This window comes from Trypanosoma cruzi, genomic scaffold (assembly GCF_000209065.1).
Source record: "Trypanosoma cruzi strain CL Brener 1047053516851 genomic scaffold, whole genome shotgun sequence".
In the NCBI taxonomy this organism is placed as follows: Eukaryota; Euglenozoa; class Kinetoplastea; order Trypanosomatida; family Trypanosomatidae; genus Trypanosoma; species Trypanosoma cruzi.
The window spans coordinates 91,366-112,905 of NW_001849577.1; the positions used below are offsets into that span (position 1 = coordinate 91,366).

General features: G+C 47.4%; 14 protein-coding genes across 14 annotated transcripts, besides 13 other annotated features; 1 reads left to right on the top strand and 13 right to left on the bottom strand.

Moving 5' to 3' along the window:
• On the top strand, positions 1-371 carry Tc00.1047053510731.10 (trans-sialidase, putative; the record flags this gene model as incomplete). Its single annotated transcript, XM_805300.1, has 1 exon — positions 1-371. A coding segment is annotated over one exon (371 nt), but the record flags the coding sequence as incomplete, so codon positions are not given.
• Positions 1-21,540: a sequence feature (heterozygous, non-Esmeraldo-like haplotype).
• Positions 459-505: a microsatellite.
• Positions 910-953: a sequence feature (T-rich).
• Positions 1,304-1,325: a microsatellite.
• Positions 1,916-2,299: a mobile genetic element.
• On the bottom strand, positions 2,990-3,949 carry Tc00.1047053510731.20 (hypothetical protein, conserved; the record flags this gene model as incomplete). Its single annotated transcript, XM_805301.1, has 1 exon — positions 2,990-3,949. One exon carries the CDS (start codon positions 3,947-3,949, stop codon positions 2,990-2,992), a length of 960 nt encoding a protein of 319 aa, XP_810394.1.
• Positions 4,114-4,142: a microsatellite.
• Positions 4,575-6,077, bottom strand: Tc00.1047053510731.30 (hypothetical protein, conserved; the record flags this gene model as incomplete). The annotated part of the gene is made up of 1 exon (XM_805302.1): positions 4,575-6,077. One exon carries the CDS (start codon positions 6,075-6,077, stop codon positions 4,575-4,577), a length of 1,503 nt encoding a protein of 500 aa, XP_810395.1.
• Positions 6,180-6,229: a microsatellite.
• Tc00.1047053510731.40 (katanin, putative) lies at positions 6,488-8,107 on the bottom strand (the record flags this gene model as incomplete). The annotated part of the gene is made up of 1 exon (XM_805303.1): positions 6,488-8,107. One exon carries the CDS (start codon positions 8,105-8,107, stop codon positions 6,488-6,490), a length of 1,620 nt encoding a protein of 539 aa, XP_810396.1.
• Positions 8,373-8,396: a microsatellite.
• Positions 8,490-9,821, bottom strand: Tc00.1047053510731.50 (small nuclear RNA gene activation protein (SNAP) 50, putative; the record flags this gene model as incomplete). The annotated part of the gene is made up of 1 exon (XM_805304.1): positions 8,490-9,821. The coding sequence occupies one exon, from the start codon at positions 9,819-9,821 to the stop codon at positions 8,490-8,492; it is 1,332 nt and encodes a 443-aa protein (XP_810397.1).
• Positions 10,255-10,319: a sequence feature (T-rich).
• Positions 10,336-10,372: a sequence feature (CT-rich).
• Tc00.1047053510731.59 (dual specificity protein phosphatase, putative) lies at positions 10,533-11,324 on the bottom strand (the record flags this gene model as incomplete). The annotated part of the gene is made up of 1 exon (XM_805311.1): positions 10,533-11,324. One exon carries the CDS (start codon positions 11,322-11,324, stop codon positions 10,533-10,535), a length of 792 nt encoding a protein of 263 aa, XP_810404.1.
• Tc00.1047053510731.68 (hypothetical protein, conserved) lies at positions 11,708-12,046 on the bottom strand (the record flags this gene model as incomplete). The annotated part of the gene is made up of 1 exon (XM_805312.1): positions 11,708-12,046. One exon carries the CDS (start codon positions 12,044-12,046, stop codon positions 11,708-11,710), a length of 339 nt encoding a protein of 112 aa, XP_810405.1.
• On the bottom strand, positions 12,546-14,024 carry Tc00.1047053510731.80 (hypothetical protein, conserved; the record flags this gene model as incomplete). Its single annotated transcript, XM_805305.1, has 1 exon — positions 12,546-14,024. The coding sequence occupies one exon, from the start codon at positions 14,022-14,024 to the stop codon at positions 12,546-12,548; it is 1,479 nt and encodes a 492-aa protein (XP_810398.1).
• Positions 14,059-14,083: a microsatellite.
• Positions 14,991-15,707, bottom strand: Tc00.1047053510731.90 (protein kinase, putative; the record flags this gene model as incomplete). Its single annotated transcript, XM_805306.1, has 1 exon — positions 14,991-15,707. The coding sequence occupies one exon, from the start codon at positions 15,705-15,707 to the stop codon at positions 14,991-14,993; it is 717 nt and encodes a 238-aa protein (XP_810399.1).
• Positions 15,952-17,256, bottom strand: Tc00.1047053510731.100 (hypothetical protein, conserved; the record flags this gene model as incomplete). Its single annotated transcript, XM_805307.1, has 1 exon — positions 15,952-17,256. One exon carries the CDS (start codon positions 17,254-17,256, stop codon positions 15,952-15,954), a length of 1,305 nt encoding a protein of 434 aa, XP_810400.1.
• Positions 17,375-17,401: a microsatellite.
• On the bottom strand, positions 17,593-18,009 carry Tc00.1047053510731.104 (hypothetical protein, conserved; the record flags this gene model as incomplete). Its single annotated transcript, XM_805313.1, has 1 exon — positions 17,593-18,009. The coding sequence occupies one exon, from the start codon at positions 18,007-18,009 to the stop codon at positions 17,593-17,595; it is 417 nt and encodes a 138-aa protein (XP_810406.1).
• Positions 18,031-18,096: a sequence feature (A-rich).
• Positions 18,381-19,310, bottom strand: Tc00.1047053510731.110 (hypothetical protein, conserved; the record flags this gene model as incomplete). Its single annotated transcript, XM_805308.1, has 1 exon — positions 18,381-19,310. One exon carries the CDS (start codon positions 19,308-19,310, stop codon positions 18,381-18,383), a length of 930 nt encoding a protein of 309 aa, XP_810401.1.
• Tc00.1047053510731.120 (hypothetical protein, conserved) lies at positions 19,629-20,495 on the bottom strand (the record flags this gene model as incomplete). Its single annotated transcript, XM_805309.1, has 1 exon — positions 19,629-20,495. The coding sequence occupies one exon, from the start codon at positions 20,493-20,495 to the stop codon at positions 19,629-19,631; it is 867 nt and encodes a 288-aa protein (XP_810402.1).
• Tc00.1047053510731.130 (hypothetical protein, conserved) lies at positions 21,148-21,540 on the bottom strand (the record flags this gene model as incomplete). The annotated part of the gene is made up of 1 exon (XM_805310.1): positions 21,148-21,540. A coding segment is annotated over one exon (393 nt), but the record flags the coding sequence as incomplete, so codon positions are not given.

Genomic DNA, 21,540 nt, shown 5'->3' on the forward strand with positions numbered 1-21,540 from the left:
ATGAAGTCTCTTCGCAGAATGTAAGCACCAACGATTCGATGCAGCACAGCATTGACCGTGAAGAGGACACGGATGTCCTCACTGCCGAAGGCACGAACAGCAGCACAGACCCAGCAACTGTCCACCGCAATGATAACGTGTCGGGTGGCGCTAGTGCCGCACCGACTCATTTGAGCACAGCGCATGGGGAAGCCAAGATCCCATCGGAGTTCAACGCAACAATACCCTCGGGCCATGAACTTTTGCCTGAGCACGGGCAGTTCAGGGACTTGTCGGCCATGGCTCTAATTGGTGACAGCACCGTGCATGGGTGTGCGTCTCGGGTGTTGCTGCTGCTTCTGGGGCTGTGGGGCACTGCGGCTCTCTGCTGAAGTGTGAGGGAGGGTGGAATTGCGGCTTTTCGTGGAACAACAAATGTGCAGCTTCCCAGCACTACGCACTCAACTTTGTCAATGATACTTTTTTTTTCTTTTCTTTTCTTTTCAATTTTTTTTTTTTTACTTTTTTATTGCTGGTGCTCTGTTGAAATAATCAGCACCCCTGTGTGTTTTACCCCCAATGGTTGCTTGCTGCACACCGTCATGCGTGACGTGTTTCCCCTCTTGTTTGCTTTTTTTGCCCACACGCGGTGCCGGCCTCATTGCTGTGTGTCCCACGGACTGCACAAGAGGAGGAGTGGAGGAGCAGGCCGGATGCCGCATGGAATGTGAGGGATTTTGTGTGGGCTCGTGAAATACTGTGATTTCCTTTTCTTGTTCTTCTGTGGGCAGTATGTATGAACTCAAAAACACGGTCGTATTGTGCTGCAGAGAACATGAAATGGAATCTCCGCCGAATCAATTGTTTTGTTTCTTTTTCTTTTCTTTACTTTTATTATTATTATTTTTGGGAGTTATACCGGACTCCCCGTCTTTTTTTTTTTGTGTGTGTGTGTGTTTTTTTTTTTTTTTTTTGGCAAATCACTAGAGTTTCGTCCCCGTCCGTGCCGTGTCCCATGTCACTGTGTGTCTCCGTGCCCTTTTATTGTCTCTCTGCCGGCTGTGCTGCTGACACGCCCCCATTTCTTCTTTTTCCCTGCCAGAGCCACCGATGGTCCGCGACGACGGTTGTTTGCGCTCCCCTCCGCGATGGCACGAGGGTGACTGGGCGCCGGTCTGCTGAGCGCACTCGGAGGGAGCGGATGGTGTGCGCCGTGCCCCATTTGTGAGTGTGGGACGCCACCCGCCACCGCCTGCTGCGAGGCGGAGAGAAGTGAAAGACTGCGCCGTGTACTTGGACGTGCCCCGTCCCTCTCGTTGCGGCCGTGTGTGTGTGTGTGTGTGTGTTCTGGATGCCCAAACCCATTTGCCCGCAAATGCGACGGCAGAAAGATGTGATTGCGTGGAGGCGCCACTGGCACTTGAATCAAACCGTGCCTGTGGCATAAACGCAAAGAGGAAAAAGAAAGGAAGGAATATTCGCCTGGGCTGCTGGCCGGACACCAAACGATTCAATACAAATAAAATACGACGAAAAAGAAGAATGCGTAAATGGAGAAGCAGCGGGTTGGCCAAATCCTCGTTGTTTGCTCCGCATATTTATATATTCTGGTGGACCCACTCTCGTGACACGTTGAACGCTTTATTCGGATTGGATACATATGTGTTTATAGCCTACGAAGTGTTACTTTTGATCCCCGAACAATCGAGCACATTTGCGTTGTCCCATGGAAAACGAAAGCAACATGTTTAGGGCGTGCCGGGCACGTTCCGGGGTACCATGCGGCTTTGCCGCCAGGAATCTTCGCGCAAGGCGCAAAGCACCACGGTGCAGTTCCTGATCCCGGAACCGTTGCCGCAGCCCTTCTTTTCATTCCTTTTGCCTTGCCCAATCCCGCCAGAAAGGCCAAAGACAAAAGCGATTAGAATGTTTGTCCCTATTTTATGGATCTTTGATTGGCCCGGTTCTGGGAAGCAGGGCGGCAGTGGTGTCCGGACGGTTTTTTATTTTTTTTTACTTTTGCCGTCCCGCCCGCCCACTTTTTGATCCCCACCCAGCGGCGGGGTCGTGTGGCTGCAGGAGCCCAAAGTCTGCCACATCGTAAGTAATAAATAAATATATATGTATACCATCCGAATAGGGTGAGCGGGTCACAATTGTGGCTAACGGATGATATAGGAATATATGTACCTACTTGCTTTCAAGCATTGAGGATATGGTGAATCCATTCTTATTCCATGCATCCCTTTTTTCATTTCTATCACTTTTGCTTTCTATTAGTGGTAACTTCAGGATTCTGCCAGCGGCCCAGAAGATTATTCTGCGGTTTCTTTCATTGGTCTTCGTCATGTTGGAGCCCGCGGCCAGAATATGAGTGTGTTGTGCTGCGCCCGCCGGCGGGAGGAGGGAAGGGCTGCTGTGGCGGGCGGGTTCCTGCAAAGTCGTTTTGCGGCGCCGTGTCCGTCAATCGCCCGGATTTCCCCAACAGCGGACCTCCTTGAAGGAATAGTGTGGCATAACCGATGTGAATTTGCCGTTTTCCCAAAGCAATTTCAAAAAAAAAAAAAAAAAGGAGCCGAGAAAGAGAAAAACAAAGGCGAGGACAAGGGAACCATTAAAATGCCTTCAGCTGGCAGCTAATTGTTTCCAGAAGCTTGCCGAAAGGATCGAGGTGCTGAGGGTGGGAAAAGGCTTGGCAAGGGCGTGCTCCGAAATAGCACGCTAACGCGCAAAGCCAGAGGCCACGGAAGCACCCAAACTCACACACAGACACACACAGAAAGCAAAGGGCTAGATATATGAACCACCATTTTTCATTTTTTTCCTTCTCGTTGATCATTCTTCTTTCCTTTCCACCACGCATATATATATATATATGTCGGCGTTTGCGTTTGTATGTGCTTCGGCGTCATAGTGTGGACCGTGCGGTGTCGCACAACAATGTCATATACATTCAAAAGTAAATCAAGTAAAAAAAAAGAAAAAAAATACATGCCTCAAAAGTTGTGGGTTACACGACTCCAGACTCGTACGTCGGAATCATGTATTTGATATTGATATAGGCGTCCTCACCACCGTAACACTCCAGCAAATTAAGCGTCTCATTTATAAGATCGCTGATGTTTTGCTTCTTGTTCTGTGAAAACTCGATGTGGTCACCTAAATTCTTATTTCGGTCCTTGAAAAGGTTGAAAATGGGGAGAATCTGCCTGTAATACGGGACAAGAGCTGCTCCAACGTTGTCCGCGCTCAAAACGAGCTTCTGAAGGACTTTCAAAACGTTGACAATGACTGTTGGATGGCGTGTGTTGAGTGCCGTTTTAATAGGCACAATAAGCTGAGGGATGGTCGGGAGAATTTTCTGCCCTCCCTTTTCAAGGAGATCGTAGCACCCTTGTAGGGCTACAAAGCGAAACGGCTCCTCAAGTTCTCGAAGTCCATCAAAGAAGATGGGCAAAAAGAAATGGTAATCCAACGTAGCCACATTCACTCGCCACAAAAGTGAACGAGTTGCGGCTTGTTGAATGGACAATGGGAGATCCCCACGTTCATAGTGAGTACGAAAATCTGTGGGTGGGATCTTCTGCTTCTTAAATGCCCCCGCCTTCCCTGGGCCTTTTGGATCGCCAAAGCGCCCGTCGCTCTGAGAGCTGGAAGCCTTGCCGGTCCCATTGAAGGTGCTGAATGTCATACCGCCCGTTCCCGTGCGGCCCACGCGAATAACTTTTGTCGGCACATTCTCCACCTCCGTTGCCTCATCCCCCCTGACTCCCACACCGCCTGCGCGCTTTTCGCCTGTCGCCGACGCCTTTTTGGAGGCGGTGGGCACAACAACCGAGCCCTTGAAGACCTTGGCCTCGCTTCTTGAGCCATGACCGGGCGGAAAGGGACCAAAGGGACTCTCGGCCAGTGGCGGGAGCAGTTCCCTGTCTCGCAGCAGTTGTTTCCGTTCCGCGCGAGAAAAAGCCATCACTTTGGCCTCACCGTGTTGTTTCTCTATTTCTTTATATGTGCGTGCTTGTTTTATGTATTTTTTTCCTATCCCACCCCTCTTCTGTTCTATTCCTGTTTCCAATGCACCCTGCAGCGCTTCCGATGAAGGGGGACACCAAAACTGATCAAATGACAATAACCAAAAAAGGAAAAAAAAAAAAAAAAAGAAATAAGGAGAGCAATTGGTATTAACGGCGCAGGCATAAGCAACACCCAAAGTCACAACACGCACCGTCCGCGGCATCCACACGTGCGTTTAGACGTGACCGCAATCGCGGAGACTGATAGACGCCCAATAATGGCACTAGCATGGGTGATTTCACGTAAAAAAATCAATCTAAAAAGAAAGAACTCATGCAAAAAAAAAAGCAATAACGGCAGCAGAAGCACTGCTAACAAACAAGGACGCGCAGACAGAAAAAAAAGCAGGCCTCCCTCTTTTTCCTTAAAAATAAAAAGTCCAAACATGTTTTTTTTTTTTTTTTTTTGCAGGGTCACCACCTTTTGGGATGAGGATGGAGAGAGAAAGAAATACAACCAAAAGGAAAACTTTGCGTAGAACTGTGCGTGAGTCAGGCGGTGATCCTGGAAACACATATTATTTATTGAATCCGTGCCTTTGCGCATCCCACCTCGATGCCCAGCCGCCTACAGCCTACCGCCAGTTCCTTTTCTTCCCCCTCCTCCTTCCCCCTTTTATATTTTCGAGAGCCCAATGAATTCGTGTCCAGGTCCTCCTGAAGTTCGTGAACCATGGTTTTGTCCCGACGCAGTTGACGGCGACCACTCGCCCAAGCAGCCCACAAGCGAAACGCGTGGGAAACGGGAATGTTACAGATTTTCCTATGCAGCAGCTTCAATTTCGGCAAATGTGCGAACTGCCATTGTTTTCGTAGAGATAAATCACCTCTACGAGGGGTGCCGGTGCTCCCTTCACATCCATTGCCATCTCTAGGGGTGCTACGAATCAAATATTGGAGGTCAAGCGAACTTTCCTCTCTGTCTATGCGTTCACGTTCTTCAGCAATTAAGCTCGCACCAACTGCTAGCGCCTCCACATTTCGTCGAATTTCCGTTATATTCACTGTGTTGCTATCCAAAATGTCTTTAAAGCCAACGTGCTCCACTTGTAGTGCACGCAGGGCCACACCAACTTCATGGAGTTTCTTCATGAAGTCATCCATCTGTTTTTTTGCACATATCCCTGCCTTTGAATACATACCCAGACTTCCCTCACATGCGGCGCCTTCAACAGCCACGGAAGGGGAACCCATCATTTCTAGCCTGTGCCAAAAATCAACCAAAACCCCCGAAAATTCTCCAAATCGGTGCTGAATTGCCGCCGCCACCTGTCGTAATTCCTGCAAATTTGCTTCAAGTGCCTCATCGCGCTCTCCCAACAGCCGGATTTTTTCAACGGCTCGTGACATCAAAGACATCCACCGTTGCCGTTCCTCGTTGTGCAACTCCCGCTCCACCTCCAAACCTTCGGAGAGAAGAGTCAAGATCCCAATCACCTCACGCAGCGCATTCGGGAGGTCAAGGTCCATCACGTCCTTTCCGCCGGGGTTCGTATGGGGACGTGTTGCCATAAATTTCAGTTTTTCCTCTATGGCACTTACACGGTCCCACAGTTCGGAGGCACACCATTTCATTTCATTGCGCAACTCGCAATTCATCTGAACGGCATCTTCCAGAATGAACCTCAGTCGTGCCTCCCGTTCCTCTTCTTGTTGACGAATATGCTCAAGTTGCATTCTGTAAGAATCGAATTTTTCTGACAAATCCTTGTCCACCTTATTCTCAAGCTCCTCACGAACCCTTCCAATGATAAAGCTCTCAAACTCTGCTAGATGGCCGTCGACGGATGCCATGACGTTAGGGATGAATTGTTCACTCTCGATAGAATCCCCAGACTGCACACGCCTCCATTGCTCCGATTGGAAATATTCACTGATGTCATGTTTAATCCCCCGGCAAAAATCACTAGATTGCCGCGCCTCCACAAGAGCCTGCGCCACAGCACCCCGAAGCATCTTCAACTCCGCATTCACGTCGGGGTGACCGTGACTCCAGGAATCTGGTGGCGTAAGTGCCTCACTCATTTCCCAAAATTTTCTTCAACGCATACCCAACATACAAAATAAATACATCAAAAGTGAAAAAGGGGGAAAAAAGCAATGAAACTTTAATTTGGTAGCAAAAACCACACACGCACAGATATATAAGCACACACACACACAAAAATATATATATAAAAAAAAAAAAAGGAGATTCCGCAATTAGGAAAATAAAAGAACGAAGCCATTGAAGTGCATAGAAAGTAATAACAAGGGCAATAATAACAATATGAGTAATAATACACGACACACATCATAACAGGAGAAGTTGAGACATTGACTTCATGAAGCCACAGCTAACCCCACGAAGCAGTCGAAAAAGCAGAGCTTTTTCGTAGGTGAAGATGCCATGGGTAATTCATCTTTTTTTTTCTTTTTTGGTTGCGCGTGTGTATCTACTCCACTTGTAAGAAATTCGGGAGTTCATGTAAAGCCTCACGAACTTCCTCGCCGACAGGACCTTTCCTTTCGTGAAGGTTGTATACGAGAATTGCAACACTCTTGAACTTAGCGCTTAACTCGTCGTATCGCTGCATCATTGGTTCCGGTACTCCAGCATCTACGGTGCGCAAGGATGTAGCAAATCGACGTGCCTCGTCCATCTTGACACGAAACTTATTGGTCATGCTTCTAAACACCTTTACTGCTGCCAGCAACGACGACTCGTGCCCACTGTTTAGGGCGCACGCAAGCAAATCGAGTAAATCGGGGAGGGTACTAATGTTAATGCGTTCCTTCATGCGCATATGTTGCATCGCCATCAGAAAGTCGGTCAACACCCCGCAGTCCGATTTATCTACACAGAGTCGCCTTAGATACTCCAAGGCCTGTGGAGAGTCACGCGCCCAGAGTGAGCGAATGACTCGGATGTGTGTTAGCCGTCGTCGAAGCACAGAGAGCATAGACGCACTTGACCCAAGTAAATCTTCTACTGGCGAGTTGGCCAAGAACTCGGGGGACCTTGTGGGCGCGGTGTCAGCACACACCTGTTGGTTCTGCTGCTGCTGGGGCTTCAGTATTGTATTCCCTGCAGATCCCGGTGTTTTCTCCACCTTCCATACAGAAGAGAACTTCAATGACGGTGTACCCATAGAGGTTACAGGATGGGAAATGACATCTTTGCCACACCCAAGAGAAAGTCGACCCATTGTCGCCGCCCCACTGCTGAATTCAACAAACCAAGCCTCATCCGATAGAGAGGAATAAGTTAAGTCGCCAATAATATTCCATGGTGACTCAATGGCAATAGCTGTATTGTCACTCATCATTGTAAAATCATAAACACGCAAAACATGATAGGCTGCCAAAAGCAATTTCTTTCCATATAGATGCACGGCGTCAACGGGTGTGTCAAGCGGATTGCTCTGAAAGACCTTCGTAAACTTCTCTAATTCCCACAACGAGACGGAACCGTCACTACTACCTACCGCCATATAATACTGCTCAGGATGAAAATGTATAGATGTGATAGCCCCTTCATGGGCCCTAAACTCATTTAACTGCTTTCCAGAGACCAAGTCGTACAACCGTATCACACCTTTGGCACAACCACTAGCAGCCCAGCGGCCATTTGGGGAAAATTGGGTGGCACATAGAGGTGCTGATGCCCCTTTATAAGACTGCAAACATGTTTTTTTCCTTGTATCCCAAATACGAAGACTCTTGTCTCGCGAACAGGTGGCAATGAAGTCCGTGTAACGGTGATAATCCGCACCCGTAACAGTTGACTTGTGACCTGCGTCAAACGAGCGAACAGACTGTTCTGTGGTGACATCCCAAAGACGAACGCCACCACTATCACTTCCACCCACCACACGGTGCTGCTGCGGATCAAATGCAAGGGCCGTCAAGGGCGAAGCGTCGCCTTCCAGGCGTGCGGCACGGGAATAGTCCTCGAAAGGATACACGTAGACCGCCCCGTCCTTCCCCCCGAATCCCACTAACTGTTGGGCACGATTAGGGCTGAACCTCGAGCAATACACTTGGCAGGGAAGCTGTAACACGGAAGTGGACATAACAACCTCGTATCTAATTTTAAGAAAAAAAAATCCTCTAAAAAGAAAAAAAAAAAGGAAAAAAGGCAATAGGGTTCTCCTTCTGTTTCCTTTTTTCCATGGAAGTGGGGTGGGCAGATATAAAAAAGAAAGTTGAGTCAATGCATGACAAAGAAGTGATGTGTGTGTATTTGAGTTCAATAGCCGTGACGCATCAACGTACTGCCTTTCCCACCCTTTCTCAACGCAACTTGTGTAAACTGCCTTCACTCACTCCGTTCCCCAAACACACACACACACACACATACACGAAAGAGACAGAGAGAGGAAGAGATAAATTTAATAACAGAGCTCCATCACTAATTATTTCTCCCTTCTTTCATGTTCACGTTCTCTTGTTTCATCACATTGTAAAATACTTCCCATCTGGGAGCTTGATGGCAATAAATTTCTCCTCCTCAACAACACCTTCATCTGTTGCGTGTAACAATTCAAAGCAAGGAACACAGTAGGGACAAGGGCTATTGGGTGAAAGCTCATCATTGTAGCAAGCGATGGTGGCTGCAAACTGTCGACACATGCGGCAACGCACAAAGCGAGTAGGCGCCTTCATGACACGCTGAGGATATGTCCCCTTCTCATAGTGATACCGTTTCATGCCTCGAAGACTCTGCACGGAACTCAGGTAGAAGTAGTGAGTGCACCATCCAATGTGCCGAATGACGCCAAATTCCCCGAGTCGTACATCCAGGTCCGCAAAGGTAGTCTCCGACATGTACTTCACAGGACATCGTCCAAATGCCAAGTTTTGCGTGTTCCCAGGATCCACATCTTTCAAGGGTTGAAAATAACGAATTGGAGCCGTCAAGTCATCGTAGTTTTCGCCCTCAATTCCCGCATGACGATTATCAACGTAGAAAGTCCCACCAATAAAAATAAATGCGTTCTTAGACATGTTTACAGGTAGACAATTGCGACACTCAAAGGCATCGAGCAGGGCACCAAGAGTCTGGCAAGAAAGCACTGCCCAGGAGTCTTGCACCTCTAGGGATGACTCCGGGGAAAAAAACGTAAATTCCCAACGATGGGAGTGCTCCTCTAAGCAAAAATCCTCCGAGGTATCTCGCACACTCCAGCGTGAACCCTCCGTGATGGCATTTTGTTGGTGGCGCCTTGGCTTGCTGAAGATCCCATGGTTGACATTCTCTAGTGCCTTCAGATGAAGTTGCCGTCCGTCAAACTCCTCTTCAAGGGCACTCTGCAATTGCCTCACGGGCTCCACATCCACAAGAAACTGAAGAAGACTCGGACGTTCTCCACACTCCGTATACTCTTCTTTAATATGTGCCAGCTGACGCACACTTTCTTTTCCGCACATTCTAGCAATCCTTTCTGTCTTGGAGAGAATTTTACGCGGGCGAAGCACCGGAAGCGATTTCATCTCCTCCGCAACAAGCCCATCCAGTCTTGCATTCAGTGAACGTAACGCCTCTTCCATGCGTCCAATGGTGAAATAGTTGCCGTACGGATTTCCCTGTTGATCCAGCAGCGGAGGCAGATGAACCAGTGTCCCGACAGGCAGTGGCTCCAGGTGAGTGTACGAGTTCAGCCCGGGGTTGAGCTGGCGGAGGTCGGAGATGGAAAGCTTCGCCCGCGCGGCGATGGCAGCGAGTGAAACTTCGCGTTTGGCGTCGACGAGGACGGCAAAGGGATCCAATGCCCCTCTTGACGGCATCTCCCCCAAATTGCTGCCGCAAAGGCACTCCCCAATCCCTTATTATTTACGCGCCCCCTTCTTCCCCCTCTCAGGTCTTCCCGCACGACCACTAATTCTTGACTCTGCCGCCTGCCAACACAACTTCCGTTGGCCCCTTCCCCCCTCCCTTCACGATCGAAAAACCGAAGAAGGAAAAACGAAAAGAGAAATAGAGCATAAAATTAAAATTATATCACTAAGCAGGTATTTGCAATACATCCGCACGGCGGACGGCAGCTATATCCATCTTCTCAGCTACTCTGGGACATGGATGATATCTTCTTTCCCATTTAAATCGTGTCAGACAAAAAAACAGAAAAAAAAACTACATACTGAGCGGGAAAGGAAAAAAAAAAATGCGTGTACTTACATACATATATACATGTATGCATGCAAGTTGGAAAAATCAACATTTTTTTTTTTTTTATTCCTACTCCTTTTGTTTTTCTTTTTTACTTGTTTCCTTTTCCTTCGTTTCAATATATATCACATGCTCTTTTCCTCTTTCTCTCTGTCTCTCCCTCTCTCTCAATTTGTTCAATGAAAAAACCTCGAGACAACACTCAAATAAAACTCAACAACAACGACAAAAACAAAAGAATCTAAGTGCCGTACAACGGAGGCACATTCTGGTGATGAAAGACAAATGCCAAAATGAGTAAGAAAGAAAAAAACAACCTCGGCGCGGACTCACGTCGATAGCGTGTTGAGGTAAAAATCCACAATTTGATGACGGAAGGACACATTTCGCAAGATATCTGTTCTACCCTGTGATAGAAAAAGACGTACGCAACTGATGGGTTCCATATGATAGTATTGCATCAAGTATGCAATGCAGAGTGTCACACTTCTATTGATGCCTGCCACACAATGAACAAACACTCGACGACCCAATTTTTTTTCTTCGTTAACGATGGCTGCAAATTGATCATAACAGTGAAACAAAATCAAATAATCGCCTTGATCCTCCGCATACAGGTGATGAACAGTAAATTCCTCACGCACGCTATCAAGGGTGTCATACTCCCCCGCACAGCAGTTGATAATTGTATCGACCTTTTCACGCCGCAAAGTTTCCAACGTCTCTTCATCAGGAAAGCCGCCCACGTAGAGACCTTCGACGAGAGGTGTCACTGCCGGTTCCAAACGCCAGGACGAGTCTCGTCTAGCGAGGGCGAGCTCTGAGTCTAGACTGGCTCGGAGCTGCAATTCCTCACGCATCAACTGGGGTGTACAGAACGCTGCTGGCGGGTGAGCAATGTCTACTCGAGTAGCCCTTGGTGTCAGCAACTGACTTGGCCGCGTCTCTGGGAAAACATCAACCGTGTACCTAGAACTCTCCCGCCATTGTGCGGGTTGTGACGGAGGTGAACAACTCCGTCCAGTCATGTATTCCGAGAGACGGTGGTAACAAACAAAAGGACTGCCATCGGGTGAGATGCTTTCACGCGGAGGAGTGCAGGGGCGAGCCGCAATGTGCATCTCCTTACTCGCGCCTGACTCAATAGTTAAATTTTCTTTTCTTTCAATTCGTTTTTTTTTTTTTTCGTTGAGAGGCAGGGTGCGCCTAGGGACAAAGGGGCCTCCTGAAGATGAATCCGCTATTCGAGCAGACAAGAGAATAAAACTAATCTCTTGACGTCTCACCTAAACCCACCCTCTTCCCTTGGAAAAACAAGCAAACAAAAAAAGAAATACAACCAGCCACACCTGAAGCATACAAGCAAACAGCTTCTCCATGCAGTAATGCACAGAAAGCAGAAGGGGGGAAAGAGAGAGAAGGATGCCCTACACAAACACAAATAAATTAACCGTGGAGGCGTAATGAGGGTAACGTGTGTATATCCAAGAATGGAGATATTAACTCAAAGTTCATGCAACATAAATATTCTGGCCTTCTTGCGATGCTTCGGGCTCAATTTTCGAATGGCTTTATCGTTTTTAATCTTCTGAACCACCATGTTTTTTTTCTCATTCTCCTTTTTTCGCTCCATGTTTGCCCTGCGCGACTCCCGGACCCGCTCCTCCTCTTTTTTGAGGTCATCGCGCAGCCTCTTCGAGAGCTCACGCACACGCCTTATATCTTCTTGCCTTTTTAACTTCTTACGCAGTTTTTGCGGGGTATTCGCCTGTTTCCCCCTGTTGTTGGCGCGCCGTGGCCTCCGTGGCTCCTTCGGAAGTCGTCGCTGCTCCAACCGACCCATTTGCAACACACGTGCGCAGGCGCAGCTCCTCACACCGACACAACTACAACAAGAAAATAAAAAATGGATGAAAAAAAAAGAAAACGCGTGCGTAACAGGACGCATCCACAAGTCAACGGACACCCCACATTCCCCCCTTTGTAGAGAAAGTCATGCATCACCATTTGTGAGACAGGGGGGAATACAAACAAAAGTGGAATTCGCCACATTCGCACACTAAACGCACGAGTAAACTCATCCGTTAAAGAAAGTAGAAAAAAAATTCTACATTTTCGATGCCATCCTCCCTTCTTCTCTTCCTCCATTCTCCGGGTGTAAACAGAGTATCTGTTTACAGTAGCACAAACCTTGAGAAGAAAAAGAAAAAACATCAAAAAAAAAAACAAAGGATCCATAGCACACAGCCACACAGAAAAACACAGCAGTGGTATTTTTAAGAAATTCAACATTGTAAAACATCGCTTTGTTAAAAACCTCTCAAATGTGGGACCATTCCCGACTACACTCTGCGCATGCTGGCTTTGAAAAGTCGGCGCTCATACTTGTTCCCAAGCTGTTGCTGCAAGCTGTTTCTATACAGGCGCTTGTAAATTGTCTCAATCTCGGGCTCGAGCGAATCCACAATATCAGAAACTCGTTGCGGAATTGCAATGAGTTTTTGTACATGTTGTTTCAAGGGCTTCCCTTCACACTCAAAAACCAAACGAAGGAGATCAAGCAACTCTACATGAAGGTTCAGTAGTTTTCTTGCGCTGGGAAGGTTTCCGCCCATGGCCTCCAGCAATTCCTCAAGAGCCTCATCAACTTGCACGAGGTGCTGCAAGAAAAGGTAGCGGATGGTTTTGTATTTGGCGAGTGAAATCGCTTTAAAATCCAAAGACTCACTTGGATTCGCCTCTACATGAGCGGCCTCAAACTCATCAAGTAGCCGAATACCGTTGCTAACCATGTACTCATGAAGAATCTCAATAGCGGTAGGATCCAAAAAGTTCTGCAGATAAGCCATATTTTTGTCCACCTCCACGCAACGTGTGATAAAGTCCGGAAAGGGCGGAAAATTGACCAAAACACTTTCACGGGTGTTTGGTGGAAGAATGCCCAGCGAGATGAGCACCTGAAGAGTGCACCGTCGCGAGTCACGTCGTTCAACGTACTTTGCATCCTCAGGAATTCCAAAATGTTTCATAAAACTCGTCACCCGCTCCTTGTCAAAGTAAACGCGCCACAACAAGTGGGGGATCTTTTGTGTTCCTCTAAACTTGTACCAAACAATAATGGGGACACCAATGAGAATGCCGAGAAGACCAAAAAGTACCAATCCATCATGTTCACGTGACGTAAGGAAGCGCGGAAGAGCAATTCCTACGGAGAACTCGTGAGTGTTTTTAGACTCCTCCTCTTCAAATGCTTCACGGTCCACAAGGGCTTTGTATGCGCGACGCACTTGAACGTAGATGACTCGTGCCTCATCCGTCTTGTTGTGATCCGGGTGATATCTCTTGGAGAGGGCGCGGTACGCCTTCTTGATCTCACTCGTCGTGGCAGAAGGAGCAACCCCGAGAATTGCATGCGCGTCAAATGTGAGCGTCACATACATTGCTGAGGAGAACAAAATCGCCCAAAGCCAAAGCACTAGTATTTTTGGTCGAAAGGTAAACTTGAGAAACTTTGGCATCACACAACGTAGAAAAAAAATCTTTTCGTCCCAGCAGACGCGTGCGCCCGTCGCCAGCATATCCGGGTTCATAGCCAGCATGGTCAACACCCGCGGGATGTACGTAAGCGAGTCCCACATACCCTCAATTGGACTCATCATCCCGGATCGCTTCTTCTTCGAGGAGCCGTAATACTCAACGGCGGATCGCACATGACGAATGAGCCACGGAATGTAGAGAATAATCATCACCACCGAGACGATGGCAAATGCAAACGAAATGAAACTTTCATCGCTTCCACCAATCCCACCGCCATCAACCATCCTTAACTTCTTCCTTACGGCTCGAAGTTTGACCTTATTATTATTAGTATTATTATTATGATATGTTTTCTTCCTTTTTTTTTTTTTTATTTCCTCGTCCCCTCGTGTTGTTCCTTCTTTTCTTCTTTCCACGCCCGATTGGATCCCTCTTTTTTGTGTGTACTTGAAGAAAGAAAGAAAATCCAAAACAAAATAAAATGGCGGGCAGGGGAGAAGAGTCCATGGGCACAAAGACATGTGCATGTAAGTGTCCGGTAGTCTTAAGCGCAAAGACCCTTTCTCTGAGTCTGTCATCGTGGGTGTAAAGCAGGCAAAGCATCGACTCAAAAGCAAAAAACATAGACAAAAAAACCCTCCCCGGGAGGAAAATCCACAACTCACTCTTGCCGTGCCACAAAGACGACGGTACCGGCACGCATCACACGCCAGGGCCTTTGAGCACCATCACTTTAATCGCCCACAAAAACAGAAAGAATGCCAATGCGAGAAGAAAGTGTCCGGGCCGCAATTCCCAAATTCCTTTTTTTTCTAAATCCCTACTGCGGATGCCTTCATGAGGGATTATCACTCCAACAGAGTCGCCCAGTTCTCGTAGCGTCTTTGGGGACGAAAAGTTCATTAATAAAAACAAACAAAACGCGAACAGTACAAAAAGGTGTTGAGAGGCAAAAAGGAATTTATACTAAACAGCCATTTCATGTGTGTGTGTGTGCCGTCGTTTCGAGTATGAACGATAAAAAGAGGAATGCAAGAGAAAGCTAAAAAAGAAACAAAAAAGTGAGAGAAAAAAGACGCACACGCACACCAAGAGCCAACACATAAACCCCCTTTAAAGAAACAACAATATTTTTTACCTCTTATATATATATATTGGTAAGTAAATGAAATTACACAAGGGATCAATCATAAAACAAAAAATAACAAAAAGGAGTTGAAGGCAAAAAAAAAAAATGCCACCATTCGCAGTTACTCGTCGGTACTCTCCTCTTCACTCTCGTAGCTGTCAAATTCATCATCTTTATCAATAAGAAATGGATGCATGAGCAGCTCCGCAATGGTAGGACGACCTCCCGCTTCCTCCTGGAGACATTGCACGACAAAACTGACAGCAGAAGGACTCAACGAATTGACATCGGGAGAGAGAACGTCAACCGCTAGCAAATCTTCCGTTTCCAACACTTTTCCTGCAGGTGCCAAGAGCTGCAAAAAGATGGCACCCAGTGCCCAAATGTCAGCACTGTAACTAAACACAGAATTACGCTTGATCTCCGGCGCACAACCGCGCCAAACTTCTCGTCCCACATCGCTGGAAGGCGTAAACAAGTCTATAGGAAGCACATGTTGCGTTAGGACAATTCTTCGTGAGGGATGATGCATGCGAAGCACCTCCAGACGTAAGTGGCCATGCACCAATCGACGGCTATGAAGAGCATATAAGGCCCGCAAAACGCCACGCACCACCCAACGTGCCTCCTCCTCGTTAATGGGATGTTGTAACGGCTCCAAGGGAACCTCAATTGGAGACTCCGCCCTGATTATGAGATGACGCGGCAAGAGCCGTGCGTCCTTGTATTCAACTAATAAAGGGGACGCGGGCCATTGGGCTAAAAGATCAATTCTCCGTCTAACGGCCTCAACCTTGTCGACAAAAATGGCATATTTTCCTATTTGAATGTCTAGCATGCACTGAAAAAATTTCAATCGTAAAAAAAAAAAAAAGGGAAATGCGTGCCTTTTACACATGTGCATGGAGACTGCAAAAGCGTGTCTGCACACCATCTTCTTCTTCCACACTCCTTCCCGCTCATATTATTCCGCGGGAAAAAAGAACAAAAAAGGGGATTTGATTCTTTCACCAAACCCATTGATTTATGAGGATGTTCCTTTTTGAAATGTGTTCCTCCTCTTTTTACTTCTTCCAATACGGTCATTGCTTCTCCTTGCCACTATTCCTGCCAACACCCGCAACCTCAGGAATGAAGTCCTCTTCGCAAAATTCTGTCTGCGTTGCCTTCCATCCACCTGCTGCAAAGTTGGCTCCCCTTCTCGATGGCAATGTCGCCGGCTTTACTGCTCCCGCAGAAGAGGAAATAGAAGACCACCTACCCATCGGACGCGCGGTTTCTCCTCGCATGATGGGGTTCATGCCCCTTGTGGAGACGCCAGCGGTGCAACGACTGTGAGACGAGTTTGGCGACGTTGCCCCTGTGTCCCTAAGAAGGCCGGTATTCTCCTCAGACTCCGGACTAAACAGATGAGTTAGGTACGGAAACTGCACACACATCCGTGCATGAAGGTCATCAACTTTTTCAGCCGTCTTCGCATTATCCAGCTCTGGCTGTTGAAGTGGAAAGTTGAACCACGTGCGGAATTTGCTGGAGCGCAAGAGCAAAGGCTGGATCAAACCGACTAAACTCATCCCAAGAAAATACAGAGCCACTCCCGCGCGAATTTGCGCCACAGCGGGAAGGATACAAAAACAAGCGAGTCGACCTCCCCAAATAAGATTTGACATCCATCCTTTTTTGAGTTCTTTGCTAATAGACAACTCAAAGTTCATCAGAGTCAAGACGCAGAAGACTAACGGAAGAACCCCATACGGATCCGGCATTGTAAGTGCTGGGCACCATAAGAAGGAAGAAGTCCCGAAATCAAGTCGTGGATCCCCACACATGGCCGTCGTTTGAACGATGCCAAAAAACACCACCGGTGTTCCTAGTAACGATGAAAAACACTGCAGATTCGACGTTTTTTCCTCCAAAAAGACGCGTCGGCGCTCTCCCTTGAGGGTAGTGGCGGCAAGCTGAATATCCAGTGCTGCCGATCCCTCGCGATAATACACACGCTGAAACGCTTCATGCGGGGCCTTCAGCCGCCGCATCGCATTCCGCATTCTTTCCGACGCACGCTCCCCGTAAAGCGAAAAGCAAAGCGTACAGAGTCGACTGAGAGCCCCAAACAAAAGGATGGCAATCGCCGGCTCAAGCCCCAACGTCTCCTGACAGGTGACAAAGAGATCCGCAAATGGCGAGGCATCTGGTAGCGGCAATAAATTCTCCGTTGCCCCAAACCACTGACGGTTCCAGAAACGGTCCAGATACTCAAAGTAGTTTTGGGGCTCACCACCAACGACACCATCTCCCCCCGCCACTGAGAAGGTGCGTCGACTCGTCACGAGAAACGGGCACAACATTGCCCGCTGCAGGGAAATACGCCGTCCCAAATGCTGCATGCAAACTGCTCGTGTATGTGGAACAAAAAAAAAAGTGGAACGAGGTCCCTCAAACAAAAGTGCATAAAGACAAAAAAAAAAACGCCGCTCGTGCAGCCAACCGTCATCCAAGGACGTTTCTTTCTTTCCCTCTCTCTCTCTCTCTACGTATATATCCTTCTGGATTTTCAAGAGTGTGTATGCGTATAAGAGACGGCGTCTTCTTTTCTTCTCATTTCCTCTCTGTGTGTGAGTGATTCTCTCTTCTCCTCTTTCTCTCTCTCCACACCGACACACGCGTAAACGATGAAAAAAAAAAAAAAAGAAGTAGAGAGACACGCACCACGTGCTCACGATTCAGCTAGGTAGAAAAAGAACTGGACGTAGATGCCCGTCAAGTCTCCTTTGCAACGCCGCTGTCCTTAATTTGAGAAACCCCATCTCCAGTTCCGTGCCCACCATACAAAGTATCGCCGAACCCCCCACAGACATGGCGCAGATTTTCCTGCAGCCAAAATCAATCAGGACCTGCTCCAATGCCTCCGGTTCCATCTCATTTGTAAGTTTATTTTTCGTCAAGTCGTTACGAGCACATGCACGCCACACGTTTCCCGTTGCGGCAACAATCATAGAGTGTTCCTTCTGACAGACGTATTCCGGATTCAGCGATGCTGAAGAAAGCAGAACGCCATTTCCATCCAAAAGAATAACGGCTTCAACACCATTCCCCAAAGCGCTCTTCAAAGAACTGTTGATAAAAGATGCGTCGAGCATCCGCCCTCCTTCTTGGTTATAAAAACAAACAACAACAAAAGAAAACAAACAAACGGCAACAAAAAAAAACAGTCAATAAAATCAAAATGTTGCCTGCAGAAAGCATTAAATTTTTTTTTTTCCTCCTTTTGTTATGATGAAAAGGGGCATCCGCCCCACAAACAGAAATGTGGAAATGACAACAACACACACACACAGACAGTGAGAGAGAGAGAGAACAAAGGGATTGCTCTTATCCATACTTTTTTACTCCCAACAAAAAGAATGACTACACCAACATCACTACGAACAAATGCAGTCCATTCGTACCGGGGAGTCCTCACCAAAAGTGGAAGGCCTCATAAACCCCAAATACACGCAGAGAAAAAGAACTACGTTCGATCGCGCCTGTTTCTATGTTTTGGGCAGAAAAGCTCAAATTTTTTCTCGTCCAGGAAAGCCCCAGCGCCCACTGCACACCGTAGATGATAGCTCCTTTGACATTGACTATTTACACAACCAATGGGTGCACCGAGTTGTCTACAATAGGCACATTTAATGTCTCGACACCTCTTCAACACGGCATCTATGTTTTTTAATGTTGCTTCTTGCGTATCATAGTACACTTCTGGACACCACAGGGCACATCCCAAGTGGACGTAATGGTCCTCATAGTGATTAAGGACACCATTGGCGCCGTGGCAAAATGCACAGGTGGCAGAAGGTGCTGCATCCTTCTCTGAGCGGCATCGAGTGAAGCCTGCAGCCGCCATCGCATCATCTTCATTTCGTTTATTTCTTTTGAGTGAAATGAAGGAAAAATCTGGACTCAAAGATAATGGGGAACCCCCAAGAATTTCCGATGCCTTGTCAATAGGAGCAGAGCAGTTTAAACTAGGATCAGGTAAAGTGTCGCACGCACATTGAGTGCCAGTACCCAAGGATAACATCGCCTGCGTCGGAGAGATAAGGGCATGCGTACATGCGGCAGGAGGCGAATATTGATCATCCTCTTCCCCATCTCTCCTCCCAAAAGGAACGGGGGACAGATCATTCTGACTATCCAAAGAGTAAATTGAGGCAGCTTGAGTAAGAAGCAAAGAAGATTCAGAATCCTGTGTCATTATTCCCATTCCTTGGGATTCTTTCACCTCCTCCAGTGTTGGAGAAGCCAATAGGGGCAACTCCCTTGAGGCCTGACTCTCCACCGGGGTGGGCAGAGTAAACTCTTGACGACGTGGGACTTGCAGGATTGTCACAGATCCAAACGTCACGTGCTTCACTTTTCGTTGCGAGAAACCCCCGTCCGGTTTCAAGACCATCGTTGTCCCTTCCCTTTTTCTTTCGGTTTCCGCTGGACATAATCAACAGGATAAAAAAAAAAAACAGAGAAAAAGCGCGGAGACGGAGTCAATAGTGAGTACATGAAAAATACCACACCGCTCTCACTCACTTTCCATCTCTTTCTCTCATTATCGCCAAGTCCCTTCTTCTAACCTCCTCCCCATCGACGCGAGCGTCATCACAACACACAGCACACAACACACACACATAGACACGCAGAGAACAACAGAATGAGGTGAAAGGGAACGAAGTAACAATGCAAATACAGAGAAACAAACAGCAGTGGTCGAACAGCATCAGTTCCTAAAAAACACCACCGGCTCCTCCAACATTGCCACCCGCTTAAACGGCAAATCATGCGCAAAGTCTTGCGGCACATACCGGGACGGTGATGGCAGATTTCTGTCAAGGAGATCAAACGTTGCCAAAAAGGAGGCGACCAACGATCCATTAAAGAGACGAAAGGATGTCTCTTGCTTTTGAAAGGTGGCCAAATGTTTCTGCATTACCTCCATTTCCCGTAGTTTCTCCGTCTGCCCCTTGATGGCGAGAGAGGACGCATTTCTTTTCCCCATCTCATAAATTTTGCGTCTCTGTCTCCACATCTCCACCATAAACTCATAGTACTTATTCTCCTGCCCATGGCGCGTACTCGCGGAAAAAAGATACCATGGGTGTGGTGTCAATTTCTGCGCCTCCACTGCAAAAAAAGCAGCAACCGATGAAATTAGCGTGCGTCCCGCATGCGGATCGTCCACAGTCAATTTTCGAACAGCCATGCCACGCGGCATCCGCGATTCGACAAAACTTTCCATGCTTAAAACCTTCGCTCCCTCAAAATCACAAAAACAAATATGTGGCACCCCATCCTGCACCCAAATAAAACCCACATCGTCCCAAGTGGACTTCAGCAGAACCTTCGATAGCAGGCTGTACAGCATGTGATCCAATCGAGGTAGTGTGTACCACCGGTTGCAGATGACAATCACATCTCCGGTTTGTAATTCACTCGGTGGCAACTCCGTAACCTGCCACGTTGCGCGATAGTACAAATCTCTCCCCTCCGCCACGATGAGGATTGATATGGGAACCGCCTGGCATATTGCCTTGAGATGAATTCGTATCTTCTGACGCCATGCTAGGCGCGGGCCGACACTTGCCATAACGATGTGCGTTATGACCGTCGCGGGTTCCGTGGCGCTAACACAACAAGCCCGCCACAGAAAATAACAATAATAAAAAACAGCAACAAAAGGCAAAAAGAAATACCAGTAGAGAGCAGTAAAAACAAATCACAAAAAAAGTTACACACACAGAAAAAAAATTTCCTTTTTTCTTTTTTTTCCAGCGTGTCTCCATGTGTGTTCTTGTTTGTTCGCTTCTCAAAACTTCACCCTTCCTCCCTGCATTCCTCGTGATTGGATCTTGCCTTATTTTATTTCTGAATCTTTTTCTGCACGTGCGATATTGGGCGCAAGAAGAGACAGAGAGCTGCTGGTGTGGAAGGCGCATCGGCTTGAATTCTTTTTTCGTTTATTGTCGTTAAAAATTCATTCGCCGCTACGACTGCAGCCCGGGAAGGCACATACACAAAACTGAGGAATAGCGACAATGATAAAGGAGAAAGGATAAGTAGACGATAGAAAGAAAGGAGACGGTGGAAAAGAACACAAGTGCGGAAACAATAATATTGTGCAAACTTCTTCACGCATTATTACTTCCAGACTCTCTTTCTTTTTCCGGTTGCTCCTTTTCTTGCAATGGATACATTTTTCTCACCTTTCCTCTGCCTTTTGTTCGTGGTAAACTAGTGGCTTATAGTTGTTGCAGTGTGGCGGCAGCGCGGAGGGAGCGGTTTTCCATGGCAAGCTTCTCTAACTCATTTGCCATCCGCTCGACAAGAGCATCGCATTCTTGACGCTCTGCCTTATAACGGCTACGTTCCTCTTCATATTGAGCAACAATCTGCTTACGTTCCTCTTGATTGCGTGCAGATACATCTGCCAAACGGCGCTCTAACGCATTTAATTCTGCTGTAAGACCCGCAACGGTGGATTCAAGCCCTTGTACAGATTCACTGTGCTCATTTTTGATGGAAGAGGGAGAACTTGACAAGATCTTCTGCTGTAATTCAAAAAGTTCACGTCGGAGTAAATCATTGGTCCTTTGCAGGTTGGCGATCTGATGGTTCTTGTCATCCATATGCTG